Here is a 24,734-nt window from a genome sequence, read left to right as displayed (position 1 = left end):
ACATGTACTGCACACAAGATTTAAAAGATATATACCAGACACCACACCACCAAAACAATACAGGAAAAAAGCCAGTTATATTCAGCTTGGGTGCTTCTGATCTGAAGCGTGAAAGCTAAAACAAGCTTTAGTTGATAGAACAGTAGAGCTTCCTAAGACATATTGAGTTTCAGACAGAGCATCCAAAACAGCATCCTGAATACAACAAAATATAATTTGACATTCTAGTGACCATGCACACTTAATCCAAATGAGAAAGTGCTTTTGGATTCTTGTTTTATTTTTGGGGGGAGGAGTTGGGGGGAGGAGTTGGGGGGGGGGCGGAGGCATTGGGTGAGGGAAGAAATTTGATTCTGACTAAAATTAACACTGTTGTCAGGCTCATAATGAAGGAAATATAGGCTGGAATTTTACCGGCCCGCCCGCCACAGGAATTGGAGCGGGCGAGGGGTTGGAGCATGAGAAGGTCTTTTGACCTCAGGCGGGATTTTACAGTTTCGGGATAAGCGAGGCCGTAAAATCCCACCCGTGAACACCAACAACAAGGGAAGCAGACTTGAAAGGATATGGAAGACAAATGTTTAGGAATCCACTGGCAGATCTAGCTGCATCACTGAAACACCATTGATCCTACTCTCATCCGCTAAAACTGCTCACCTTTCCAGAATCATCCTGGAATACAAAGTTAACCCCTGGCTTCTTTTCGCCGAGCAAACTTCTTAAACCGCTTCCCCCTGTCCCTTCCACAATCAAATCCATTAATAAATGTGAGGAGCTCAGACTTCTTTGCTACTATGTTTGAAATAATCCAATCAGGTGCCTCTGCCCATGTTCTCCCTTCCTTTAATACTCCCCTCTGGCATTGGCCTGAACTCGCATGTTTTTCTCGTCTCTCTCCTATCTCTCCTCATGCCTTCTCTGAGCTCATCTTGTCTCCTGTTCCCTTGATCCTATTCCCACTAAACCACTGACCATCCAACAACTTCCCTTCCTAGCTCCTATGTTAGCTGATATGGAAGCGGTCTCTTTCTTCAGGTGTTGTCCCTTTAACTTTAAATCTGCTATTACCAACTCTCTCCTAAAAAATAGAGTGCTGCTTGGCTAAAACAGAGTGCGCTTTGGAGTTGGGTGAAACTTGGGAGTGGGTGAAGCTGAAAGACTGAGTGTGGAGCTCAGTCTCAGTCCGGGCAGGAGCGGAGCACAGCAGAGCTTCATAAACACAGAGAGCGCGAGGGAACTGACTTGGCGAGTAGTAGGTATGGTTGAATAATTGTTCTGATGTGGAGATGCCGGCGTTGGACTGAGGTGAACACAGTAAGAAGTCTCACAACACCAGGTTAAAGTCCAACAGGTTTATTTGGTAGCAAATACCATAAGCTTTCGGAGCACTGCTCTTTCGTCAGATGGAGTGGAAATATGCTCTCAAACAGGGCACAGACACAGAAATCAAGTTACAGAATACTAATTAGAATGCGAATCTCTACAGCCAGCCAGGTCTTAAAGGTACAGACAATGTGGGTGGAGGGAGCATTCAACACAGGTTAAAGAGATGTGTATTGTCTCCAGACAGAACAGCTAGTGAGATTCTGCAAGACCAGGGGGAAAGCTGTGGGGGTTACTGATAATGTGACATAAATCCAACATCCCAGTTTAGGCCATCCTCATGTGTGCGGAACTTGGCTATCAGTTTCTGCTCAGCGACTCTGTGCTGTCGTGTGTCGTGAAGGCCGCCTTGGAGAACGCTTACCTGAAGATCCAAGGCTGAATGCCCGTGACTGCTGAAGTGCTCCCCCACAGGAAGAGAACAGTCTTGCCTGGTGATTGTCGAGCGGTGTTCATTCATCCGTTGTCGTAGCGTCTGCATGCCATGCAGACGCTACGACAACGGATGAATGAACACCACTCGACAATCACCAGGCAAGACTGTTCTCTTCCTGTGGGGGAGCACTTCAGCAGTCACGGGCATTCAGCCTTGGATCTTCAGGTAAGCGTTCTCCAAGGCGGCCTTCACGACACACGACAGCGCAGAGTCGCTGAGCAGAAACTGATAGCCAAGTTCCGCACACATGAGGACGGCCTAAACTGGGATGTTGGATTTATGTCACATTATCAGTAACCCCCGCAGCTTTCCCCCTGGTCTTGCAGAATCTCACTAGCTGTTCTGTCTAGAGACAATACACATCTCTTTAACCTGTGTTGAATGCTCCCTCCACCCACATTGTCTGTACCTTTAAGACCTGGCTGGCTGTAGAGATTCGCATTCTAATTAGTATTCTGTAACTTGATTTCTGTGTCTGTGCACTGTTTGAGAGCATATTTCCACTCCATCTGACGAAGGAGCAGTGCTCCGAAAGCTTATGGTATTTGCTACCAAATAAACCTGTTGGACTTTAACCTGGTGTTGTGAGACCTCTTACTGTGAATAATTGTTACCAGATTATTGCTTGTAGTTGGTAAGATCACAATTGGGAGCTGACCTATGAGGAGGCAGTGGAGCAGTGCAGAGCATTCCAGGACAAAGACAGCGAGGTGAGCTGGCGGCAGAGCTCAAAGTGACATCTCCATTCAGCGGAGGCAGCTGATTGGTAAGTAACAATCAGGTGAGTATTTTTCCCTTTAACTCTTTCGGGATGTTAGTTTGGAGTAGCTAGTGTTCAAAGTAGAGGAAAATCGCTTGCATAACCAGTACTCTTAAATTAAATGGAGAAATTAGGGGCTTAGTTCAAGGGTATGTCAGGAGAACTCAACCCTGTGGAATGCTCCTCCTGCATTACATGGGAAATCAGGGACACTTGTCCTTGGTGACCATATGTAAAAGAAGTGTGTCGTACTGCTGAAATCTTGAGTGACTGCATTACATGACTGGAGCTGTGAATAGATTCACTTAGGAGCATCCGTGATGCTGAGGACGTTGTGGGAGGATAGCACATTTAGTAAGCTGGTCATACCCAAGCAATAGCGACACAGGCAAAAAATTGTGTGATCACCAGGAAAAGTAGTAGGCGTAGACAAGTAGTGCAGGAGTCCCCTGTGGTCAACCCTTCTCAAACAGAAATACCATACTGGCTACTGTTTGGGGCGAATGGGGAAGATAACCACGCGGGGGCAAGCAGCAAAAGCCAAGTTTGTGGCACCGTGGTTGGCTCTGCTGCACAGCTGTGGAGGATAAAGACTGGGAAAACTTTCATGATATGGGACTTGGTTTGTAAGGGGAGCCAACAAATGTTTCTGTGGCCATGAATAAGACTCTCAAATGGTATGTTGCCTCCCTGGTGCCAAGGTCAGGAATGTCTCAGAGTGGCTGCAGGGCATTCTGAAGGAGGAAGGTGAAGCCAGTGGTTGTGGTGCAAGTTGGTACCAACAACATTGGTAGAAAAAGGGATGAAATGCTGCAACAGGAATTTAGGGAGTTAGGTAGTAGATTAAAAAGCAGGACTTCTAAGATTGTAATTCTGGATTACTTCCAGTGCCACATGTTACTGAGTATAGGAATAGGAAAATAGATCAAATGAATGCATGGCTGAACGGATGGTGTAGGAGAGACGGCTTTAGATTTTTGGATCATTGGGACAGTTTCTGGGGTTGGTGGAACCTGTAAGCTGGGCAGGTTGCACCTGAACCGGAATGGGTCCAATATCCTAGCTGGGAGGTTTGCTTGTGCTGTTGGGGAGCTTTTAAACTAATTTGACAGGGAGATGGAAGTTAGCAAATGTACAGTTGGGAGCGAGATTCAGTCAAATATAGAAGGAAAAGTTGGTTCGTTCAGCAGGCAGAGAAAACATGGCATGATAAATCTTGTGGGAGGGTTTGGAAGGCTAGGAGCCTGTCTGGTACAGCAGATGAACTCGAGGGTTGATTAGCACGTTGAAATATAATATTGTTGCAATCACGGAGATGTGGTTGAAAGGAGGGCAGGACTGGCAACTCAACATTCCAGGCGTGGGAGTGGGGGGTGGAGGTTGGAAGTGAGAACCTAGAAATAAAAAAAGGGTGATCACTTTGCTGGGATTATACTACAAACCTCCCAACAGTTAGAGGGAGTTAGAGGAGCAGATATGTAGGCAAATCAGAGATGTGAGGAATAGGGTTATAGTAATAGAGGATTTCAACTTTGCCAATACTAACTGGAATTGCCTTAGGTGTGAAAGGATTAGACGGGGTGAAACTAGAGATAAATGGAACATCACTGATGTGCCCAGACTGTAAGATTAATCTGTACATTGCTGTATACCAGTGCATTTGGTAAATTATATATTTTACTTTGCTATACTACATCCAATCTGGGACTGTTATATACTTATTGCATTGTAAAATGAGGTTTATGCTGTCAGTTGTCTGACAATATGTATGGTCTACATTATATAATTGTGTTGTAAAATACTGATCTGTTGTGTAGTTTGTTGCATTTTGTTCTACAGTACAACAGAGATATCTTGTGGGATTATTTCTTGACAATTACTATTTATGACATTTATTAATGATGTGGAACAAGGCAAATACACCAGTGTAATTATTATTTGCTGATGACACAAAGCTATGTGGCAGGTAATGAGTAACAAGATGATTTTCAGAAAGACTGGATTAATTAAATAGATGGTGTATGTATAGAATAGATGAATTTCAATAGTGTTAAATGTAGAGTAGAGCATATACGAAGATGTACATGAAGCTCCATCCTATTGAGATACATCATCAGGAAGAGCAGGAATAAAATTTCCAGGAGGCATTCAACCATGTAATTGTCAATAGCAAAGGTTAGAACAGTAACAGCGAGAAAATCAAACAAACAGCATCACACTGGCTACAGAAGGCATTCCAGTGAGTCAGTAGTCACAGCACATTGGCATTGAAAGGGTACTTGAACATGAATATAACACAAAAAAGTCCAATCCCAAATTATATCATATATGAATTGTAGGATTGTCTAAAGCTCAATGTCACGAGGCTACATTGAGTATCTTCACATCAAGGAGAGATGGTTCATCCAAATTTATTTTAAAACAAATAATAAATTTAGGGGAAAAATAAAACAAAGTATAATGTATTATGGATTGATAGATGGATTTTAACTCTAAATAATCTTTAAATAATTATTTTTAAGTAGCAACTTGTTTCCTCAGTTTTGTTTTGTCTCTCTTAGTAGACTGCACGATCAATGTTTTTTTAAATGTTCATTCCAGGTACGTGGACATGATTGATTATGCCTAGTTTCCATCAAGGTGACCTTCTTGAACCACATGCAGCCCACGTGGTAAAGATACTTTCATAACACTGTCAGGCAGGGAGTTCTAGGAATTTGACCCAACGATGATGAAGAAATGTCGATATGCAAGTCTGGATGGTGTGCAATTTGGAGGGGAACCTGGAGTGATAGCATTCACGTGCGCCTGCTATCTTGTCCTTTGAGCTGGTGCAGGTTGTGAGTTTGGGAGGTACTGTCAAAGAAGCTTTAGTGAATCACTGAAATGCATATTATAAATGCACAATGTAGCATGGTGCACTGGTGTTGGATGTTTGGAGAGCATTCCATCACACTTCTGACTTGTGCCTTGAAGGTCACGAAAAAGCTTTGGAAGGCAGGACATTTATGTGGGAATATAATGTAGATGCAGTGGGCTGGATTGGCTCAGTGGTCTTTCCTCACCCTTTTTTATGTTTTGAGTTATTCCCACTGCTTGTCATTTTTAGAAGCAAGCAAGCAAAAGGACTTGGTGATATTTGAATTAATAGATCAACAGGTGTAAGGATGAAGTTCCTAATGGATTCAGAATTGTGCACTATCAGTTTTTAAAACATGGTTCTTTTCTACATTACATTTTAGCTATTGACTACTTCGCTGTGCTATTCTATACTGTATTGAGCTTACTAAATAAATTTTAAATTGCATTTTGTATGCTTCTTTATTTTTTTTGACAAGTATCTTAATAAAATGGAATTCATTTTGTTCATCCTCAAGCATCCTACCTCAACATTTTGTGTAGTTTAATTGGAGTCATTCCATTCCCATTATCAGTGAAGGTCAGGCACAGCTCATGTTTAATCTCAGTCTCGTCAATCCACATTTGTTTGGCACACACTCCTGGATCACATGCATTATCTGGAATAGAAAAGGGACCTATCATTAAAGCAGATACTGGTTTCTAGCAAACAGAAAGGGATTGAGCATCAAATTGAAACTATACACAAATTCCTACATTTTTCAACTTCTCAAAAATGGACATGAAACAGAAACCAACCAATAATTAACATAACATAATTAACTACACATCTTCAATTTATTTGGAGGGAAGGCACTTATGCAAGTATTTATTATACATATTTATGTCTAAAGGAGATTGCTCACGATTCAATTATTAAGACTCCCTTGTATCCTAATTGAACAGTTCTTCTTTCCAATATCCTGTCAATTTTGCCCTGAAGGCTCTGGTTTATGTCAGATACAGTTCTACAGATACCTGTGATTCATGTATGCCGTGTACAAGTAGCCTTTTCTCAGATGGCAAATGCCAGCAGGCAATTCAATAACAAAGGATTTCACGGCAGAGGTCAATCCCATTGTCACTGAATGACTACAAACTCTTCTGCAAACGTAAGACTCCAGGTTGATGTTTCAACTCCCCATCATAGAAATACCAAGACCGAAAGTGATAATCCAATTGTTGACTGTCTGGTATGAGGAAGTTCAGCAAAGGCTTGAAGTAAGTACGTATTATCCTTATGTCCTCAAATAGGCTCAAGTACTACAGGAGGTAGTTATTCCAGCAGTTCCATGGTAGGTGGCACAATGGAAATGTGTTTCAGCCCACTTCCTGTCTTACTTCAAATGTGTTTTCTTTCTAATAATGTCATAGTGGTAGCTCTATATTTGTGATGCTAAGTAAAATAAGAAAGTTCCGCTAGATTCCAGAGATGGAAAAGACGAGACAAATTTGGGTAAGTTGTTGAAACCACCCCAACTCTTCTTTTCAGCTCACCTTGTGCAGAGACTTCATTCTTTTCTCCTCTCGTTTCTACACCTTTAGTACTAGAGCCTTTAAACCATCCTCCTGTTGAGTGAATTTTTGAGCAAATGTTTTCTGTGGGTTGACAGAGCTTTTGATCAACACTGCACCATTTCTTGTATCTCCATTCTCATTCTCTTGACATCCAATTACAAAAATGATCTGGCTCTTTATGGTTACATCTTTTATTCCACTATCTTCTCAATTTGCTACAATCCCATCTGCCATTTTTGCTGGCTACAATCAATATGGTAATATTTCTACCCCCTTTCTCCTTTTGTTCTCAGAACTGTTGGTGTTGGGATATTCTCCTTCACTTCCATCACTCTGACTTCTATTTATTTTCTCTACACAACAATAAACAGAGGACATGTCTCATTTATGAAACATTTATTTCTTCCCATCCCATTGTCAAGGCCCCAAATACCCCATTTGAAGCATCAATTTCCATATATTTCCTCCAATACAGCAAGGCATTTGCTGCTCATAATATATATTGCAGAGACAAAATGAAGTCTAGGCAACCAAACATCTGCCCATCAGCAAGTGTTGTCCTGAGCGATTTACAGTCTGCTCAATTCAATTCCCTTCCAATCATCATTTTGATGTTAATCTCTTCTTTGTTTTTCCACCCAAGTTGAATGCAAACTTTAGAAACAGTTATGTTGTTAGTGTTCTGTAGCTCCTGGTCAGAACACTCTTCAAAAAAAATCATGTCTTAGCCATATCCCTCACTTTCTTTCCTTTTTCTTCCAATACTTTGAAACATTATTCTGCTTTCCTTGCCATGTCATTGCTTTAATTAGTTTTGTGCATTTGTGTTGTTTTAAAGTCTTTGAATGCTGTTCATCATCATATCACCTCTTTCCAACTTTCAAAATTCCACCTCAATGTTAATTTGAAAGAAAGTAACCTTTCTGATCAGTTTACCTCATTCCTCCAGAATATCAAATCTATTGCATCCTATCAATACAGCAACTATCTGTCTCTTAAATGAGTTCCATGTCCTTTCCCCCCAAAACCTTTTCCAGCTATTCATCACCCTTTCTGTAAAAATGTATTTCCTGGCCTAGGTATTTCATTATCTGGACATGTGTATTCTTATCCTGATGTCCTGTCAGGAAGTGTTATTTTGGATTGATTTTCTGTACTCCATTAAGAGTCATATATGTCCCCATTAAATTCCTTGAGACACTTATTTTTAAAAAAAAGATTACACAGTAACAATACATGAGGAAAGGCAATTTGGCCCAGCTTGAATCATCCATCCAAAATGTCATGTAGCCTATCCTAACGCTGCAACATATAATAGTTTTTTTTAAAGAATGCCAGGGTCTCCCAGCACCATTCTGCTTGAGTCCACTGTGTCAATGGCAAAGACATTTCCTGATATAATTTACTTAATACCTTTTACTAATTAGAACCTCTCACCCCATTGTTCAATTCTCAGTCAAATTCACCTCATTTACAAACTTCTCAGATATTTGCTTTCAAAATTGAAAATTCTCCACTCTTTCATCATAATTTAGACCTCGAAGATTGAGGATCAGCCTTATGACCCTTTGCACTATTTCCAACATTTGAATATCTCTATCTCGGTGACTAGAAGTGGACACAATATTCAAGATGCACCAGAACATTGTTCAGTTTGATCACGACTGCCTCCAATTTATGTTGAACTGCTTTGGCTGCCTAGTTCAACTTTCTACTGGTTTCATGGATTGCTAATCTAGGCTGCTTGGACAGGAGGAAGAGAGACTACTCAGACTCTTTGTTTTCTTTCTACTTCACCTTTCATATTTCAACACCATCCATGGGATTACGCATTTTGATCATTTTTACTTACATGTAGTACTTATCATTTGTCTGCATTAAATTTCATCTGCCATTATTATCCAGTGCCTACTTACATGTTTTATCCACTTATTCATCATCTGAGGTAACTTTTCCACTTGCACTGCTCCTCCTTGTTTAGCATAGTTTGATTCAACTCATGTAAATTAGGAACAATAATGAGCCCAAGACCAAACTCTGCAGCTCAATAGTGCTTTAAAAAAATTTATACGTTGCAATCTTACCCCAATGTAACACATCTAGAAAGCACCTATTGCTTTTTACCCATCAGTCAATTTCCTATTTGTACTCAAGATATACCCTGAGGGCACGCCACTTTGAGCTATCCCTCTGGAAGTCGAGGTACAAAATTTTGTAGGGTCTATCAAACTGCAGTAAGGATGTCAACTCCTTGAGGACAAAGCGATGAGTTAAGAAGGATGTTTCTTTTTTGGAATCCATGTTCATCGCCATTAAATATCATATTTAATGATTGCGAGGAGTTAACAAGTAAGGCAGATAAATGAACAGGAAGTTTATTTGGGAAAAACAACTATATACATAGGACAGCGGTAGGAAAGCTTGTTAGCTCGTCGAGTCCAACTGTCGACTCCTTCTGTCAAAGGGCACACCACCACATAAGCTTACATCTGTTACGATCCCAGTTGATGTTATAACAGGATGGGAAGATCCCATAATGGAACCTTGGGTCAGAGGACGTAACTTTTACTTTTTTTTAACAAAACATGGAGAAACAAAGTCATGGGACCACATCAGTTTTAACAAGAAAAAGCATTTATTAAACATGAAAAAATTGGATAAAAATTTAGTTTAACAAATAAACACAGATTTTAAGATCAACACTGATTACAATGTACATCTCAAGTTACAATGGTCTCATTAACAAAGTCCCTTTTAAGTAAATAAGATGAATGTGGTCAAATACACGCTCTCTGCTCTGAACTCCAAGTTAGTATTCATGGTTTTCTCCTCAGAATCCTCTCAGATGATTGTCATTAGAGAATTTCCAAATTCTGCTCCCAAACGCATGCTTTCAAATCTTCTTTCACAATAATGCTTTCCCTTAGCAGTTAGCATTCCAAACTCCAATCCAAATTTTCTCAATTATACTTTTAAACAAAGCTTCCGCTCGATTTTTCACATCAACCCTGTAAGATTTCTTTGTCTTGACTACTATACAAACTGTTTATAATTACTGTAACTCTCATTTCCCAGACTCTTATTAAAATGACATCAAATATTTCACTTATTTTTCAAGTCTGCTGTCCCATTTTAAACCTGGTTACTGCAATTGTCTCTTTAACTCCGAATACTTTATTTACTCTTCCTTGAGTTCTTAAGATAAATACATTGGTCTCTGTTCTCTTAACTCCAGTCCTCTTAAAATTCTCTGTCCCAATTCCCTGTAACTTGCATCTGTAATTGCATCTTTGCAACTTCCTTGTCCTGTCCAGCTTCTCCGGGCAGAGTTGAGAGAGGTTCACTCCCAGTGTCCTGTGTCCAACTGCCAACAAATTCAGCTAAACAAAAACTTAAAAGCTTCTCTAACGTTACAAGGCCCCAGTTATTAGGCAACCACTACTGGTTCATTTATTCTTCACGCTGTAACTCTCTCTAAGCACAATCGAATTACAGTTGGAATTGAATCCAATGCCCACACATACAAACACCTTTGTCCAGCATGTATGTAACTCTTGGTTTTATCCTTACACACATTAAATTAAACACATTGAAAACTATACCTTACTTCTAATCTTTACCAATATAAATCCCTTAAAACTACTTTACACTCCCATATTGGATTCCACGAGAGTATATGAGAATGAAGTAGGCTTGTTTAATTTGTCACACTATTGAAATATAGGGACCATTTTGGTCTATTGCCAAGCTTTGGTATCTCGTTAGTGTCCACTTATAACACCTGCCAGTATCGCCTAAATCCCTACTGAAATTTCCTTCACGTGCAGTTTAATCCTCCGTTCTTTCCTGACAGCAGAAAATCAGCCTTTTTGCTCACCGTTACATTATCTCTACATGGTTTCCGTAAATCACAGTAATCAGATATGAATGCATTACACCAAACATAACTTAACCACAGTTTGGTATGGTTTCGGTCTGAACTTCCAGGTCATGGTTTCAGTCGATTAGACAGTATCACCGAGCAGCTTGTTTGTTTTTATTGCTACCTAACACCAGGTACGGTGAGTTCACAAATCCAGTTAATAAAATCTGCTAATTTAGTTACTTTGCTTTAACTTTTCAAGTTAAGGAATTTCATGTATTCAGGGAACAAGATACTCAAACCACCCCAATCAGTACCTCTCCCCAAAACAATTTAATTGTTTTTATGACTACCCACTCCTTCCTGCCCTTTGACTTTTTATTGATTCACAATCAAGATAGCCACTGATCTTGCTCTGTAAAGTCTCCCACGCATTTACATCAATAAAGATATTTGAGGTTAAGCTTAAACATGTGGTTTCTTCCTCCTATCAATTTGAAATGTCAATTTAAAATGATTTCTGAAGCTAAAGAGACAAAATCTAACCATTCTAATGCTGTGCTAGCTGCCACTTACTTATCATGTTAATTTCACATTTGTGTTTTGTTTCTGCTGATTGATGCTATTGGGTTTTTTTGATTTTTGAGAGTAGCCTATTGAGCCTTTAGGTCTTCTTGAAAATGTGAATTACACTCATCCATTTTCAATCTACGTAATCTCATGTCAAGTGCATCACAAAATTCCTTCTTTGTCCTTCTCAGGCTTCCAGAGTATTGTTTAACCACCTAATTGACCTTTAGCATGTGAAGCCTATCAAAGTCAATGCTTTATTAATTTCAAAGTCCCAGTGCACAAACGTGTGAAAGGTACTGGATGTTGTTATTATTGGAGGGTGGTAGCATTGAAAAGAATGATCTGCATTGATTACAATGCCTTTCACAGCCTTAGCATGTCCCAAAGTGTCCCTGGAAAGGGAGCATGCGACGTCCGAGGGCACAGTTGATGCCTTCCGTGCCCGGTGGGCACTGCAGGGACTGGGGTGTATTATTGACCCCTTTAATCACATTTTAATTTGATGTTTTAAGTTTCCTTTCCGCTTTGTCTTTTGTTTTGGGTGGTTCCCCTCCTTTTAGGAAGCTGCCCTTTTTGAGTTGTCCCTAAGTTATTTTGATTTTGTTTATTTGGTTGGACACTAAAAGATGTCCCAAAGTGTTTTACAGCCAATTAAGTATTTCTTGAAGTGTAGTCACTGTTGTAATGTAGAAAACATGATAGCCAATTTGCACACAGCAAGTTCCAGAAAAGCAACATGATAATATTTTTGTTATAGCCTCAATAATCGCCTTTGTAGCTCAGTTTCAAATTTTGCTTTATGAGCCCATTACGAAGTAATTTGGAATGTTTTATCACAGTGTTATGTAAATATAACATGCTATTGATTCATAAATAAATATTGGTTAGGACTCCAAGGCCAGAATCCTACCGCTCCGCCCACCATGGGAATCGAAACAGGCAAGGAGCAGACCATGGAAAGGTCCGTTGGCCTTGGACAGGATTTTACAGTTTCGAGACGAGCAGAGCCATAAAATCCCACTGCCAAGAATATCTTCCCTGCTCTTTTTCAAAATGGGATCTTTTATGTCCAACCGACAGGGCTGATGGGGCCCCGAGTTTAACATTTAATCCAAACGTAAACATCTCCAACAGTATAGCACCACCTCAGTACTACACTGGAGTGTCAGCCGAAAGTTGTGATCAAGTCTGGACATTGAGATTTGAGCCTTCTTGACTCAGAGGCGAGAAAGCAATCAACCACGCTACAGCTGACGCTGCAGCAGTGATGCTATACAAACAACCTAGAAGTTGCAAGTTCAAACCTCACTATAGCAAATTAAGTTGAATTCAATAAATTTGAGAATTTGTGGCGTAACGCAGCAACATTGTTCCAATGAAAACTGATATGTTGTTTGAAGAATCCAACTGGTTCATTGGCAGCTCAACTCGAGCTGGATGTTGAACAAGCAATCTGACAACAAAGCAGCGGAGGGAGAGAGAGAGATGGTGAACAGGTGAAGTTGGACACTGTCAATGTTGAATCTGACATTCTGTGGTACGTTGATGTTGGTGAGGGGTAGCATACAGATTAGAAATAGATGGAAGCCAAATATATGGATATAGGAGACTCCAGAGATGGCAGAGAGGGGGATGGAAAAGGAATCACGACAGGAGATTCACTTTGACCATGACTGTATGGGTAAGCACAGTGCCACTGAGCTAGACATCAGGGGAGAAACATATAAGAGAATGGTGTGGTTAACTATCAAAAGTTGCAAACAGATCAAGAAGGCCAGAGCACCACAGTTAGTTACAGAAGATCTAAATTGTGACTTTGAATAGGGCCATTTCAGTGCTGTGGCAGGGGCAAAATTCAATTGGAGAGGGTAAAACATGGAGGTCCAGTAAAAATGGGAATGAATTTGAGAGACAACGGGATTTTCAGGCCGTGCTCGCCCTAAGTTCGGAAAATCCTGCCCGAGGTCAAAGGACCTTGGAATGGTCCATGTCCCGCCCACTACAATTCCCGTGGCGGTTGGGATTAGAAAATTCCGCCAAACATATTAAAGATGAAAGGAACGTTGGAGAGAGGCAATAAGTTTACAAGGACAGAAGGATCAAGGGTGGGGTTTCTTTGAGAAAGCGGACATAAAGGAAGATTTGAAAGGAAAGAGGATAGTACCCGAGCAGACAGAGCAATTTATAATACTTGTAAGCGTGATACCCACAGAGAAAATCTGGCTGGTCATCTCTTTAATGGGAATGGAATCAAGACCCACAAGTGAGCCTCATGGCCAAAGTGATCTCAAAGAGGTCCTCTGACAACATAAGTAGAAAATTACCAAAATATCCAATGGGCTATTGTCAAGGCTAGACTAAACTAGGCTATAGGCTGACAATATGAATGTTCATTGGGTAAAAATAAATGCTGCTCTATTCCATGCTCAGTGCTTTTATATAGAATGGAAATGGAATACTACATAAGTAGGCGTCACCCAAAGTTGCAAGTAGCAATGTCAAAAATATCAATGAATATTGTTCATCACTTGGCTGATCCAGAATGTGGTGTAAATCTGACTTAATTCCAGTGGAGCATACAGTATGTTGAATTGGCCTCCCCATTTTTCAGCTCTTGGGGGAATGATGTGCTCTTAGATCATTCATCAGTATAAACCCCACTTGATTATGCTATCTACATCTGTTCCAGGATCCAGGACTTTGACATCTTCAAAACCACTCATGAATTGCATAGATAGTTTGAATGCTAACCAGAAATTCTTGCTAGTAAATGCCTTAAAACATCGAAGATAGTGAATTTCTAGTTTAAAGCATTTTATTAATGTTGGCAATTTTCAGTAATTTTCATTAGCAATGTTTTCACCCCTAATCTGTCCATTCTTGTTTAGAATCTGTCCCAAGATGGGAATCAAAATTATCCATCAGAATTTCACAATATCTGTAAGAGTCTGGCCGGGAAACTGCTTTAAATCACAACATTTTATATAATTCCAATTAAAACTAAAATTCAAGGCGGCAAATTGGATTTGTTACATATGCAGAATTTGTATTTTTTAAAAAAATACTTAATTTGTAAACTGGAATGGTGATTTTCAAGATTTTAAATTGAATATTCCTCAGACGCATCATCAACAATTGCACCACAATAATGTATTTCTCTCTACAGTTCAGCAATTTTTCACTCAGGATTTAGTATTTTTAAGAAAAACATTTTTTTAAAAAAGTTAATAGTAATTGCACTCTTTTCTCTTCTGATTCCAATCCTCGTTGTGATGGTAACATCACATGATGCGACAGGAAAAGAATGCAAGACAAACTTGTATATTCAAAATTACACACAAAGTCACATTACAGAACAGGAAGGAAAACTGCAACATGCTGATTTTTACCAGCATAACTGCAACACACTTCTGGAATTATACCTATTGCAAAATAACTACCTTTTACTCAGGCTCAACTCAGTTGCCCTGACTTGATGCTGTTTGGAACTGGCCAAAACTAGTAAACTTCAGCCCATTCTTCCCAAACAAGTATGGTTATTAAAGTTTGCATATGAGGCAGGATCTTAATCTATTCCTTTGAAATCTTAAAAAAAAAACTTGGAAAATTGTTACTGAACTTAATTTTATTTATATTCAGCCAGGCCTGGAGGTTGCTTGATACAAGGCAGTGCAGCATGTATCTGTCTACTCTCAGAAGAGCACATGTAAAATATAGAAAATAACCTGATCCCAGAAAACTGGCTGGGGTAAGGTGTGGAGACATGGTGCAGAGAAAAAGGGTGGTTTGTTGGCATTTTGCTGAAAGGGAGATACCCAGCCTAAACCTTTCAGTATGCAATAAACAGCAAGAGTTATTTGTTATATATTCAAAAGAGTTGCATGGTAGCGTTAGAGCTGATCACATGATTTGGTGATGTAATTAGGATGTATGCAGAAGCTGCAGTTTTACTTGCAGTTCATACTCTGTACATTGCAGAGAACATCTCTTTCAAAAACCTCCTTGTTGTTAGTTTGAATCTATGGGGGCAATTCGCCCAAAAGTGCTGAACTGGTGGGAAAACTGCTCGAGATCACGACTGTTTTTTCAGTGCAGCTTCTCACTCGAATCTCCCCACTCTGTGCAATGCAGAGGTCACAATCGTGAATATCATTAAAAAAGTGGGGGGGGGGGGGTGCTATTCACGCCGGAGTTTGACAGTTCTGGAACTCTGCGCATGTGCTGTGGCTCCGATCTGTCAGACTCCCCGTTTGCTGGCCAGTCCGATCGCTGGCCAGCCCGGGACCCCCGCAGTGCTGCCCCTCCAGCCCCCCCCCCCCCCCGCTTGATCGCAGCCCCCGCAACAATTCCCGGGCCAGCCCTGAACCGGCCCCGCCCCGGAGTGCCCTGATGTCCAGCCCAGCCCACCCCCCCAGTAGTGGCGATCCTCCCACCCCCCTCACCCCGGCAGACCCCACCACCACCCCCCACCCTCACCCAGGGGCAGACCCCACCCCCCTCGAGAGGCAGGCACCCTCAGCAGACCACCCTCTCCCACACCTGCCCCGATCGCTGGCCTCCCTCCAGCCCAGAACGATCCCAATGCAGAGTGGCAGCGGGACCCCCCAACCCCGCCAATCGCCCCTAGGCTCCTCCCACAATAGGCCCCGCCTCCTTGGCACTGCCTGATGCCCGATGGGCATGCCAAGATGCCCCCTGGGCATGGGAACTTTGCCCCTTGGGCAGTGCCAGGGGGCACAGGCTGGCACTACCAGGATGCCCATGCCCAGGGGGCATCCCCCTGCCGCCCAACCCCCTGGGGGGCCCCAATTGCCCCCCTTCACTGCAGCGGGATCTCCTGCTAGTTCCCCAAACGTGGGGAGCTACACTAAACCCCGCCGGAATAAAGCACTCCTGGTGGGGTGGGAGATGCTATCGTGCCTGGCAAATTCCATGTCGGGCCCGATAATTGCATTTAAAATGTATGTAAAACATATTCAAATGACTTACCTCACTTCCCGCCAGACTTCTGTGCATTCCCGGAGGTGCCATTTTCCTCTGTTTGGGAGATGCGCACGTAAAAGCTTGCGGAGAACCTGCAAAATGGCCGACAGGCGCATCTCTCGACCCCACCCTCCTGAAAATTTGTGGGTCGCAATGGGAGAATCGAGCCCTACACGTGCAAACCGTGTCCTTTTCTTTTTGTTAAAGCCCACAACCCCTGACATAATTGGGGCATTATCGAAAGAAAATTGGCAACAAGGGTGGGATACTGTTTCATTGAGAACATCAAGGAAAGATCCTAAGTATAACATAAAGGCATTGAGTCCTCACACTTAGAAGATTGGAGAGAAGCAACAACAGAATTAAAGACTGAACTACCAGTGAAGAAAAAATCAAGAAATAAATAAAGCTCCGTATGGTTTTAAAAGGCTTTTTTTTCCAATCAGAGAGATTCCAGCCAGTATCTGGCATTTTTGAAAAGTGTGGAGGCCATTTGAAAAAAATAGATATATCAAGTCAATGGTCTCCAGATTAAAAAGAGCACGAGGAAGACTGAGCAATCTTGCCTCGTGCCTACAAGAGAAATGGTGTGTCAATTAGGATCCATGAGGCCTTTCAACGAAGAAAATGATTCATGGGGCCTGGTTTTACCATCGCGTTGCGCCCATTGTTGACGTGAAAAGTTGGCAAAGTCAGACATGAGGCGAGTAGTGCGATCTGCGCCGCTTCCGCACCGGTTCCCCTTTTACCAAGGCCCGAAATGGCCACAATCGGGACCGCGTCCAAATGCACGCATTTAAATTGACTTAATGGGCTGCATGCCCAACTTTACCAGCACTTCCCCCTTTACCACCGCGAAACAGACATGCTCCACATAAGTCCGATTCGGGCGCTCCATCAGTGAGGGTTCAGTGCCAAGCATCCGACAGCTCTCTGCTTGAGTTCGGGGGGTGGGTCCACTGCCACTCTGCCTGTGATCAGTGGAGGTGAAGGCGGGGTCCGCTGCCACTCTGCCTGTGATCAGTGGGGGCGGTGGGGGGGGGGGGTCCGCTGCCACTCTGCCTGTGATCAATGGTGGGGGGAAGGGAGGGCCACTGTCATTCTGCCTGAGATCAGTGGGGGTGAAGGGGGGTCTGCTGCAACTCTGCCTGAGATCAGTGGGGGTGAAGGTGGGTCCGCTGCCTCTCTGCCTGTGATCAGTGAGGGTGAAGGGGGGGTCCGCTGCCACTCTGCCTGGGATCAGTGGGGGTGATGGGGGGTCCGCTGCCACTCTGCCTGGGATCAGTGGGGGTGATGGGGGGTCCGCTGCCACTCTGCCTGGGATCAGTGGGGGGTCTGCTGCCACTCTGCCTGGGATCAGTGGGGGTGAAGGGGGGTCTGCTGCCACTCTGCCTGGGATCAGTGGGGGTGAAGGGGGGTCCGCTGCCACTCTGCCTGGGATCAGTGGGGGTGAAGGGGGGTCCGCTGCCACTCTGCCTGGGATCAGTGGGGGTGAAGGGGGGGGTCCGCTGCCTCTCTGCCTGTGATCAGTGGGGGTGAAGGGGGGTCCGCTGCCACTCTGCCTGGGATCAATGGGGGTGAAGGGGGGGGTCCGCTGCCACTCTGCCTGGGATCAATGGGGGTGAAGGGGGATCCACTGCCACTCTGCCTGGGATCAGTTGGGGGGGGGTGGGGGAAATCGCTGCCAATCTGCCCGAGATCAGTGGTGGGGGGGGGGGTCTATTGCTAATCTGCCTGAGATCAGTGGCCCGTGATTGATTTGGGTGGCGGGAGTGTGCGGGAGATAAGGGGGTCAGTAATGTTGTGGGTGGGGCAATGTCTGTGGGGGCCAGGGGGAGGCATTATCCGGCCCGGGAGGGATGTGGCAGGGAAGCAGCATTGTCTTTTTTTTCTGCACATGCGCATTTCAAGGCACCAATCAGAGCTGCAGGGTTTCAGGCGTGTTAAGCCCCGCCCACAAACTTGTGCAGCGCGATTCGGAATCGCTGGTATTTTTTCAGGCAGAGTGCGTATGGGGGCGCCTGAGAATGGGTCTAAAAGTCGCATCTGAAACACTCCCAGTTTCAAGTTCGCCCAGCACTTCGAATCAAAAATGGTAAAATAGGGCAAATGGAGTTCTTATGTAGAGCATTTCTAATGCCGTGTACAAGCGAATAAAATTGAAAATCTGTTGTACATACCAGCTTTTCTCAGTATAACAAGTAGTAAAACCTACAATTTGTTCTGGAACTTTGTTCATCCAGCAAAGCCAGGGACCTAAACGTACGACGATTTGGGGCGGCATGGTGGCACAGGGGTTAGCACTGCTGCCTCACAGCACCAGGGACCCAGGTTCAATTCCTGTCTCAGGTCACAGTCTGTGTGGAGTTTGCACATTCTGCCCGTGTCTGCATGGGTTTCCTCCGGGTGCTCCAGTTTCCTCCCACACTCCTAAGATGTGCAGGTTAGGCGGATTGGCCATGATAAATTGACCCAGTGCCAGGGGGATTAGGAGGGTAACTATGTTGGATTACTTGGCTAGGGTCTGGGTGGGCTTGTGGTCGGTGCAGATTCGATGGGCCAAATGGCCTCTTTCTGCACGTAGGGATTCTATGTAACCTTGAAGAGCATTAATCTCCAAAGCCTTGATCGTCGTGGAACAATTCAGATTCCACCGACGTAATCAAGTAGAAGGCGAAAGCATTGCACAGTTTGTGGCAATTTAAAAATGGTTGGCATGCTATTGTGAGCTTGGTGAATCATTAGCAGATACACTTAAAGAACAGTCTAGTTTGTGGTCACCAAAAGAAGATTGCTTACTGAACATGCTTTGACTTTAAAAACAGTTGTAGAAATCACAGAGTCGATGGAACTGACTGCCAAAGAGGCATCACAATTTGGTGCAGGAATGAAGATCCACAAGCTGGGAACTGCCCATAAGAAGTCAAAATAGCAACAAGCATGTCATAAATGTGCCAAAATGGGTATTCAGCAAGCAAATGCTGGAGCAAAGATAGTCAACACAAGAATTATGTAAAATGGGTTGCATTTCAAAACCTCGTTGGGCTAGACAAGCTTCCCCTGAGAAGAATATTCAGAAGAAGAATCTGAGTACCTACAAGAACAACAAATTACATTCTACAAAAGGAATTTACAACATGGAAGAAAAGAATTATGACTCTGAAAAATATATAATGAAGAGCTCCAACGAACATCATATCCATACAGGGTGAATCACATAGATTCTGGGTGATTCTGAAGTTAAGTGGACAACATATTAGGATGGAATTGATACTGGTGCAGCTGTATCATTAATTCCCGAGACCAAATACCAGCAAAAGCTGAAGCATCGTCCTTTAAAACCAGCTGATGTTATCCTAAGGACATACACGGTAGAGACTGTGCCATTAAAAGATTACATCATAGTCAACGCAGTGTTGAGAGGACAAACATGTCCATGCCTCTCCATAATGTAAGCCTACTTGTGACGCTGACAAATAAACTTAAACTTAACTTATCCGTACCAGCCCTCTTTAAAAGATCAATGGATCAGATTTTAAATGGTCTCTTTGGTGTACAATGTTACCTTGATGATATTCTAATTACAAGGTCCAGTGAACAAGAGCACTTGAATAATTTAGAAGCAACTTTGGAACGTCTTCAAGTACATGGTCTGCGTATCAAGAAAAGTGTGACTTTTTCCAGAGGTCATTCCAATTTTTGGGTCACATTATTGCTACTAAAGGTCACATGAAACACCTAAAAAAGATGGAAGCTATTTTAAATGCACCACATCCGATGAATGTGAAGGAATTGGTATATTTTCTGGGATTAGTAAATGATTATAGCAATCTTCCTAACTTAACTACATTATTGAAGCCATTCCATAATTTACTGTGTGTGAAATAGTCATGGGACTGGACAACAGAATGCAAGAAAGCATACCAGGGTGACAAAGATGCTTTGCAGAAGTCTGACATACTGGTTAATTTTAATCTGAAGCTACCATTACTGCTTTCTTGCGATGCCTCACTTTATGGAATAGGAACAGTTGTTTCACATATTGTGCCTTTGCGGGAGAATGAAAAATAGCTTTTGCTTTGCGCACTCTGACTAGTGCTGAATCTAACTATGCTCAGCTAGAAAAAGAAGCATCGGGTATAATCTTTGGTGTAAGAAGGTTTCATCATTTTTTATATGGTCGTCATTTTACATTATTGACTAATCATCAACCCTGAACTACTATTTTTGGGTGGTATAAAGATATTATACTGTTGTTAGCTGCCAGCTAACTGCAAAGATGATCAATGATCTTGTCTGCACACTCTTATGATATAAAGTGTCGTCAATCAGAGTGCCATGCTAATGCATTATCATGCTTACCTTTACCTATTGAACAGATACCACCAGCTAGTTTTGCTAATATTCTTTATTTTTCACTCATAGACTATTTGCTTGTGACAACATCTCATGTCCAGAATCATGCCAGAAATGATCTCTTGATGGGGTATGTGATGGATATAGTATTGAAAGGAATGATATCTGGAACGCATCCTGACCTAAAGCCATACATGTCAAGAAAGCTTGAATTGACCTTCCAAGGTGGGTGATTATTGTGTGCTGTGAATACTATTCATAAAAACTTAGTTGAATCTGATGATTGTGTCTCTGCTACTATACGGAATGAGAATGATACAGAATTAGCTTGAAGAGAAGAAGTGTCTACTGAAGTTCCAATCATCCTTCTTGGGTCAAAAACAGCCAAATTCCAGAGCGTTATATACAACCAAAGAGGAATAGACATCCTCCTGATCAACTTTCTTACTGTGTATAATGATTAATGATGCATTGTACTGTGTCTAGAGTATTACTGATCTTATGTATAACTTTGTAGTAAATGTTAGTCATAACCACAGAAGTAAAGGGGGAGGGATGTTATTTACTTAAAGGTTCCTTTCATGATTTCCCTCCCAAGTTGCCAAAATTATATCTTTTCATTTTTGATTCTCTCACCAGAATTGAATTCTGTTATCATTTTAAATGACACTGCCATGTCATGTAGTATCCCAAAATTTCAAATGCTGGAGCTTACATTGAGTATATTCTTTCCAGATTTTACCATGTGTTGTCCTCTTTTTAGGTCAAACCAAACCAAGTAAACAAACTCAGATTAAATCAGGACAAAGTATAAGGGGCAGCTCCCCAAAAAGGAGGGGGAACAGCCCGAACAGAAATCAAAGTACAAAGGAAACTTAAAAACATCAAATTAAAATGTGATTATTAGGGTCAATAATGCTATACATTGTTGTTTTGATACGCCGACTGAAGTACAGTCGTGAGTGGTGTGACATTTTGAATATCCGTTTATACATGTGTATGATAGTATAGTTCCTGAATCAATCATGTCACTCCTCATTGTTTATTAGTTCAAAATGAGGATGGAATCAAGCGTGATATGGTGATCCTATAGTAAGTAACATGGTTCCTTTAAGAGCTGATCACATGATTAAGATGTTTGCAGAGGCTGCTGTTTTACACTCAATCTTTCCGTTTGTACTCTGTGCAGTGCAGAGAAAGTCACTTAAATAAACTTCGTTGTTAGTTTGAATCTACGTATTCAAACAACAATTTTCTCTTTTTGTTAAAACCCACAACCCAACATAGTAAGGACATTCCATTTTTGAACAAAGTTGATTTTAGTAGCAGTACAAATTAACCAAACCCTTTTTATATTCATTTGTGGGACATGGGTGTCGCTGGCTGGTCAGCATTTATTGCCCATCCCTAGTTGCCCTTGAAACTGAGCAGCTTGCTAGGCCAGTTGAGAGTCAATCTCATTGCTGTGGTTCTGGAGTCGCATGTAGGCCAGACCAGGTAAGGATAGCAGATACTCAATTGAGTTTGGACATTTTCCCTGTGTCTGCGTGCGTTTCCTCCGGGTGCACCAATCTAAAGATGTGCAGGTTAGGTGGATTGACAATGCTAAGTTACCCCTTGTCAGGGGGATTAGCAGGGTAAATATGTGGGGTTACAGGGGTAGGGCCTGAGTGGGATTTTTTTTTTGTTTATATATCCAATTCAATCCAATCAAAGTCCAATTCAGAGTCTCAGCAAGTGAGACATTCCAGATCTAAGCTGACAAGACAGGGCTCTCACTTAATGTCTTGGGCTTGATCCAAGCTGATTGGAGCAGGCATTGCACCTTCTCCAAAGCTTGATCTCATTTGCATCTTAGCCAAAAGGCTGAGATGCCGCTTTAAAAAATTGCTTCAAATGAAGCCTTAGTGTAACCTCATGACATCAAACAAATGCAGCATGTTGATACTACACTTGATCGGAGCCAAAAGGCTCAGTGGGATTGTTGTTGGTGTAGCCTCAAAGGGCCAAACGGCCCCCTTCTGCACTGTAGGATTCTATGAAATTCAAAAAGATCTTCTACCCCATTTAAAATTATATGGGTGCAACATTTTGAAAAATGCTTTGTTCACGCAAGTGCAAGCAGACCGTTTGTGTGCACAAAAGTGCAAAAACAGAATAATCTGCACATAAGCACAGCTGTACTTTTAAAATGCAAGCAAATCTTGGATATTTGTTATCTGGTTTTCAAATTACCATCAAAGTTTCATCATCTAATTAAAACTGTACTGAAATTACTGAGAAAATGTCCTGAATATTGCTTCCCAATCATCAACTAAATCAATAAATCTGTAAAAATTGAATTTTGATTCTTTGCTTTGGTGACTGCCAACAGTCATTGCTGCTGCAAAAGCAACAGAACTGAATCCCATATAAAACTGTAACACAATATGTTGCAAAAAAACACTAGTGAATAATTATCAAGCTGCAGTATCATCCAATGTGCAAACAGCATGACTCCAGAGTCATAAATCTCATTTGGAGTTCCCCTTGACTGACAGAAGATTTGCATTTACTGAGCAATACCTTGGAAATTCTAGGCTTCGATCAAAGGCATGTCTTCAGTCACTACAACAGTTACCTAATCCAGGTGCACACTCATGTGTAAACACAGTAATTATTAGTAAGCAAATGCACTATAGGATCACCATATCAAGCTTGATTCCATCCTCATTTTGAACTAATAAACAATGAGGAGTGACATGATTGATTCAGGAACTATACTATCATAGACATGTATAAATGGATATTCAAAATGTCACACCACTCACAACTGTACTTCAGTCGGCGTATCAAAACAACAATGTATATCACAACACATGGTAAAATCTGGAAAGAATATACTCAATGTAAGCTCCAGCATGTGTGTCTAAAAGTTGATATTTTGAAATTTTGGGATACCACATGACATGACCGTGTCATTTAAAACGTTAACAGAATTCAATAGAATAGATACAGACTGTTTCCTCTGGTGAGAGAATCAAAAATGAAAAGATATAATTTTGGCAACTTGGGAGGGAAATCATGAAGCATTTTCACACAAAGGGTAGCAGAGCTCTGGAATTTTTCTTGCAAAAGATTGTAGGCACTGCATCTGTGGAAGTTAAAAAATTCAGATTGAAGTTTCATAGTTTGGAAGTTAAACTGTGCGGAAGTTAAAGTGTTCAAATTTAAAAATTCTTGCTTTCTCTGTACAGTAGTGGAAAATGTTTATCAGCTTACTGACCTTCAAAAGGAGTCAGTCTCTATTATTTCTTCACAAGCCCCCATAACATTTTCTTTTTTCGGCCTTCACCAGAGGGTGAACAAGACCAGATTTTCTTCCATAACAAATACCAAAAGCAAGATATGAGGTTTGCTATGCAAATGAAGGATTAGCAGAAGTCAATTTTTTATCGAATGAGAAAGGGCGAAAGGCCAGGATTTAATTGGCAAATATGTATCTCAATGAAAGATGTGAAAAATCTCTTGTTCCTGATTTGCTGTAATTGACTATAACTGCTGAGCTGTTTCTCTGTAACCTCAGAACTGCTCTGGTCATCCCGTGTTGGCCGTGGAGGGTTCTCCTTGTGCACAAGTAATTAAAGACCTTGCATTGGATGCATGGTGTCCAGCGCTGTTTGTGTACGGAGTTGACTGAGTGCCTTTAGATTGCTGTTACCCAAGAGAACTCGAACACATCAATGGGAACTTTCATGACTGCAGTCAATAATTTCTGGTTAGCTAAGGATAGCAAATCATACAGCTTTAAAGCAGATAGACAAGAATTGAGGCTCAGATTAATCAAAACCTATTTGAATGGTGGAGCAGGTTTGAGGAGTTCAACGGTGAGCTCCTAGTTCTACGTACACCTAAAGTTTGCAGGGAATCACTTTTGCATTGGATAACAATTAGGAGGGAATATCCTGGTTCTCAGTTTCTCCCCA

The 24,734-nt window shown here is 41.8% G+C and overlaps 1 protein-coding gene across 2 annotated transcripts in view; it reads right to left on the bottom strand.

The window, feature by feature from the left end:
- The window catches only part of LOC144492897 (MORC family CW-type zinc finger protein 4), a 128,900-nt gene that overhangs the window by 89,017 nt on the left and 15,149 nt on the right, over positions 1-24,734 (bottom strand). For both annotated transcript variants that reach the window (XM_078211486.1, XM_078211487.1), the window contains exon 3: positions 5,965-6,097. In XM_078211486.1, the coding sequence (XP_078067612.1) occupies positions 5,965-6,097 (133 nt within the window). The remainder of the gene's footprint in view (positions 1-5,964; positions 6,098-24,734) is intronic.

The sequence above is a fragment of the Mustelus asterias genome, chromosome 4, assembly GCF_964213995.1.
Source record: "Mustelus asterias chromosome 4, sMusAst1.hap1.1, whole genome shotgun sequence".
Lineage (NCBI taxonomy): Eukaryota > Metazoa > Chordata > Chondrichthyes > Carcharhiniformes > Triakidae > Mustelus > Mustelus asterias.
This window is presented reverse-complemented; position numbering and strand designations above follow the sequence as displayed.